This window comes from Crocuta crocuta, unplaced genomic scaffold (genome assembly GCF_008692635.1).
Source record: "Crocuta crocuta isolate KB4526 unplaced genomic scaffold, BGI_CrCroc_1.0 scaffold128, whole genome shotgun sequence".
Lineage (NCBI taxonomy): Eukaryota > Metazoa > Chordata > Mammalia > Carnivora > Hyaenidae > Crocuta > Crocuta crocuta.
The window spans coordinates 791,380-795,814 of record NW_027532232.1 but is presented as its reverse complement, the minus strand read 5'-3'; the positions used below and the strand labels follow the sequence as shown (position 1 = coordinate 795,814).

Here is a 4,435-nt window from a genome sequence, read left to right as displayed (position 1 = left end):
AGCAGTTAAACTAATCTGTGTGATGGGGTGCCTGGCTGGCTCAGTCAGAGCGTGCAACTCTTGCTCTTGGGATTGGGAGTTCGAGCCACATGTTGAGTGTAGAAATGACTTAAAAATCTTTAAGAATATTAAATTAAAAAAACTGTTCTGTATGATTCTGTAATGGTGGATACATGTCATTATACATTTGTCGAAACTCATGGAATGTACAATACAAAGAGTGGACACTAAAGTAAACTATGGGTTTTATTAATAATATCGATATTGGCCTATTGATCGTAACAAATGTACCATATGTAATGCAAGACATTGAAAATAGGAGAAACGGTGTAAAAAGAGATGAGGGAGTATATGGAACCCTTTCAACTTAGCACTCAAACTTTGTGTAACTTGAAAATACACTAAAAATAAAGTCCATTAATTTTTTTATAAAAGGACATTAATGACTTATCTAAAAACAAATGAACATAGAATTAAATCCATTATTCAGTTGACAGTCCTTAATAAAGAGAACACTTTCAATAAAGAACTGAGGGTTGATGGAAGGAGGTGGGTGGTTGATGGGCATTAAGGAGGGCACTTGTCATGGCACTATGTGATGAATCACTAAATTCTACTCCTGAAACCAATATTGCCCTATATATCAACTAGAATTTAAATAAAAATTTGAGAAAAAAAAATCTCTTACATATTGCTAGTGAGGATCTTCTATCACTGTAGAGAACAGTTTGATAATTTTTTATAAAGTTAAATATATACCTGACATATAGTCCAGAAATCTAATCCCAAATGAATAAAAACATACAGATATAATTTTTTTTTAAAAAGAGAACATTTTCCAAACTAAAGGAAATGCTTTCACTGACGACTACAGAAAAACACACTTTGTGTAAAAGTGATCTTACAAATATTAACAAGTAAGTATAGCTCCCTCTTGTTTCACAAATCCAGAGGGCTTTTTACCACCGTGAAAGGTAAGCAATGTTGATCATTTCAAACCTAATCTCCCATGTCTTGGTGACACCCCAAACTATTTTAAGATGAATTGATTCAAACACTAAAAATATTGTGATGAAAATTTATCCAAGAGTCTCTATAGGTGAGCCAATCTCAAAATACTGGTAATTATCGTAAGCCAGAAGTACATGTAACATTAAATCAGTGCTCAAAACCTTAGCTTCCAGGATCATTGAAGCATTTTCAAATGGACTTTATTGACTTTATCCTATTGTAACCTGAAATGTGCCTTAAATTGCTTATTTAATTCTAGTTTAATTAAAGATTTCCTCAATTTTTCATCATTTACTTGGATGTGATTTCGAACAGAATTTAGAATTTCTTCACCATTTATTTCACTATCCTCACAATTGGTGAGATAGAAGCATATTACTCTTCAGTACTATCTTTATTCAAATTATGTTCTTGTGAAGCCAGATCGACCAAATCTCATTACGGTGGTACAATCAATCAAGAATGCTTTTTGTATAGTTATCAGAGACCACATTTATTATTTTATTATGGAAAAATATACATGAAATTTTAATGATTTTTAAATGTACAGCTCAGTGGCCTTAAGTTATTCACATTGTGTATCATCACCATCACCACTATCCATCTCCAGAACTCTCTCATCCCAAAGGGAAACTCTGCTCCCATTAACTAACCCCCCATCCCTCCCTCCCCTAATCCCTTCAGCCACTTTTCTGTTTCTGCTTCCATCACTTCGACTATTCTATGTATCTTATTGCTATCAGCTTGCCAAGTGCTTGCCAATATTGTTGATTTTTCCAGAAAGACAATTCTTGTTTCCATTGGTATTTTTCCCCTTTTATTGAGGATTTTTCTATTCTCTACTTCCTTTGCCTGTACCCTAATCGTCATTAGTTCCTCTTCCTTCTGCTAAATTTGGGACTTGGTTTTTCTTCTCTTTTTAGTCACTGGAGGCATAAAGTGGGGTTACTGATTTGCGACCTTTATTCTATTTTAATGTAGTTTATGCTGTGAACCACCTTCTTAGTACTGCTTTGCAACATCCCATTTGGGGTGTGTGTGTGTGTGTGTGTGTTTCATCTCTCTCTGTAGCTTCTAACTTCTGCTCCTGAGCCCCTTGGTGAATTTTTCACTTCAATTTTCATATTCTTCAGCTCAGAGTTTCTATTTGGTTCTTTTCCACAGTTTTTACCTCTTGATGATATTTTCATTTTGTTCGCACGTCATTTTCCTTGGTTTGCTGTTTATTTGTGTTCTCTTTGAGAGTATTGAGCATCTATCTTTAATGCTTATATTGAATTATTTGGTAGTTCATAAATCTGCATTTCTTCCATGGGAGATGAATTTTGTTCCTCTGATTGGCCCATGTTTTCCCAGTTTCTTACCATATCTTGGGAATTTGAGTTGAAATGTGGGGTTTTGGAAAAACAGTTACTTCTCTCAGTCTTTACTGGCTTCATGAGGGGGAAGATCTTCAGCAACCTGCCCTGTTTGAGATTCTGGGGGACCTTTCCTAGCTTTATTGGGGCGTAGTTTCTCTAAACTGGTATGTGGATTTTCTCAGTTAAGAAGTTTTCCTGCCTCTTCTCTGGAGCCTGTAAACACTTGCTGCCCCTGGTGTCTGTCTGAGATGCTACCATCATCTCCCTACAGCCCTAAAAAGTTTGAGTGTTTGCCTTTTTTCTCAGTGGCCCCAACATGACCCCCAGACTGCCATTCCCACCAGGGCTCTAAATCACACCAGATGGAAAAGAATCCTTCAGGCCATCCCCTGAAAACCAGAATTTAATCCCCATGGTCTATTCCTCTCCTTCTGTCCAGAGGGAAAGCAGAGTTAGGAAAGAATCTTCGATCATGCCACACTGGTCCAGGGACGGGGAATGACTAGGACAAGAAAAATATCATAAACTTGCCTGATCACTTTACTGTATCTCATCTTGGCTTTGTGCTTCTCCGAGTGCTGCAGCCTCTGTAATGGTTTGATCCTTGTAGGAGGCTATTTGATCCTTAGTGGCTATTTGATCCTTGGAGGAATGGAGGAGACCCAGGGATTTCTATGCTGTTACTTGGCTAAATAAACTGATCATTTTCGCCATCAAATCATGCCTCTTCTTGGGGAAATTTCTTGTTTTAATACATTGGCAATCATATCTCTTGAGAAGACAAATTCCCTGGTGAAACATTCTTCCATTCTTTATCTTCCCCTCTTTTTCTGCAATGCTCTGTCAAAGGCAGCCTTCATCTGAGCATTCCTTATACTGTAGATGAGGGGGTTCAGCAATGGATTGAAGAGAGTGTAGAATAGGGTAAGGATTTTCTGCTGATCCTCACGCTGACTACTGTCTGGAACCAAATAAACCATCATGGCTATGCCAAAGTAGAATCCAACCACACAGAAGTGGGAGGAGCAGGTGGAAAAGGCTTTTCTGCGCCCCTCCTTGGTCTGGATCTTCAGGATGGCCCAGAGGATGCGCATGTAGGAGATCAACATCAGGGAAAGGGGCCCAACTAAGATAAACACCCCACCAGCAAAAACAAAAACTTCATTGATCCAAGTATCACCACAGGCCACTTTGAGGACAGAGAGGATTTCACAGAAGAAGTGGTTCACCTCCTGGGGCCCACAGAACGTCAACCTTAGAAAGAGAATTAGATGTACTAGGGCCAGGGAAAACCCACAGGCCCAGGTAGCGATGACCAGGACCATGCACACTCTCCAGTTCATGATGACAGTGTACTGGAGTGGATGGCAGATTGCCACAAACCGGTCATAGGCCATCACTACCAAGATCAGGCACTCTGCAGCAGCAAAAGTCACAAACAAAACTATCTGCATAGTGCAGGAGACAAAGGAGATCGTTTTCTTGTGTTTCACAAGATTTTCCAGCATATTGGGCAAATTGCTGGAAGCATAGCATATGTCAATAATAGCCAGATGAGAAAGGAAGAAATACATGGGGGTGTGCAGTCTGAGGTCTAGCCAACTGAGTCCCAAGATCATGCCATTTGCCAGCAGGTTGAAGATATATAACAGGGAGAAGACACAGAAGAGGAGCACTTCAAGGTCTTCACTGAGCTGGAACCCCACCAGGATGAATTCTGTGACCCATGACTGGTTGCCCCCCATTCCTTGATGATACCTTATCAAAGACTGAAGTGTGGTAGAAAGGTCAGAGCTGGATATGAATGAAAATTGAAGTTTTTTACCTCAAAATGAACTCGGAGGAAATTTTGATGCCTGTCCCTACTTGACTTTTTCTTCTCCAATTTTTTTTAGTTTAAAATTTTATTCTGAAGTGAGGCAAACCATGAGAGACTCTTGAATGCTGACAAAAACTGAGGACTGATGGATGTGGGGGGAGGGGGGATGGGCATGGAGGACACTTGTGGGGATGAGCACTGAGTGTTATGTGGAAACTAATTTGACAATAAACTATTAAAAAAA

The 4,435-nt window shown here is 39.2% G+C and overlaps 1 protein-coding gene across 1 annotated transcript; it reads right to left on the bottom strand.

Moving 5' to 3' along the window:
• Nucleotides 1–3,184: 3,184 nt before the first annotated feature.
• On the bottom strand, nt 3,185–4,117 carry LOC144242999 (olfactory receptor 2A2-like). Its single transcript, XM_077778037.1, has 2 exons — nt 3,866–4,117; nt 3,185–3,820 (listed from the first exon to the last, which is right to left on the bottom strand). Exons 1-2 carry the CDS (start codon nt 4,115–4,117, stop codon nt 3,185–3,187), a joined length of 888 nt encoding a protein of 295 aa, XP_077634163.1.
• Nucleotides 4,118–4,435: the final 318 nt, after the last annotated feature.

Coding starts and splice junctions, on each gene's coding strand:
- LOC144242999 (XM_077778037.1), bottom strand. CDS start 4,117: ATGGGGGGCAACCAGTCATGGGTCACAGAATTCATCCTGGTGGGGTTC. Junction 3,821..3,865: donor CCAATATGCTGGAAAATCTT/GTGAAACACAAG, acceptor TGCACTATGCAG/ATAGTTTTGTTTGTGACTTT.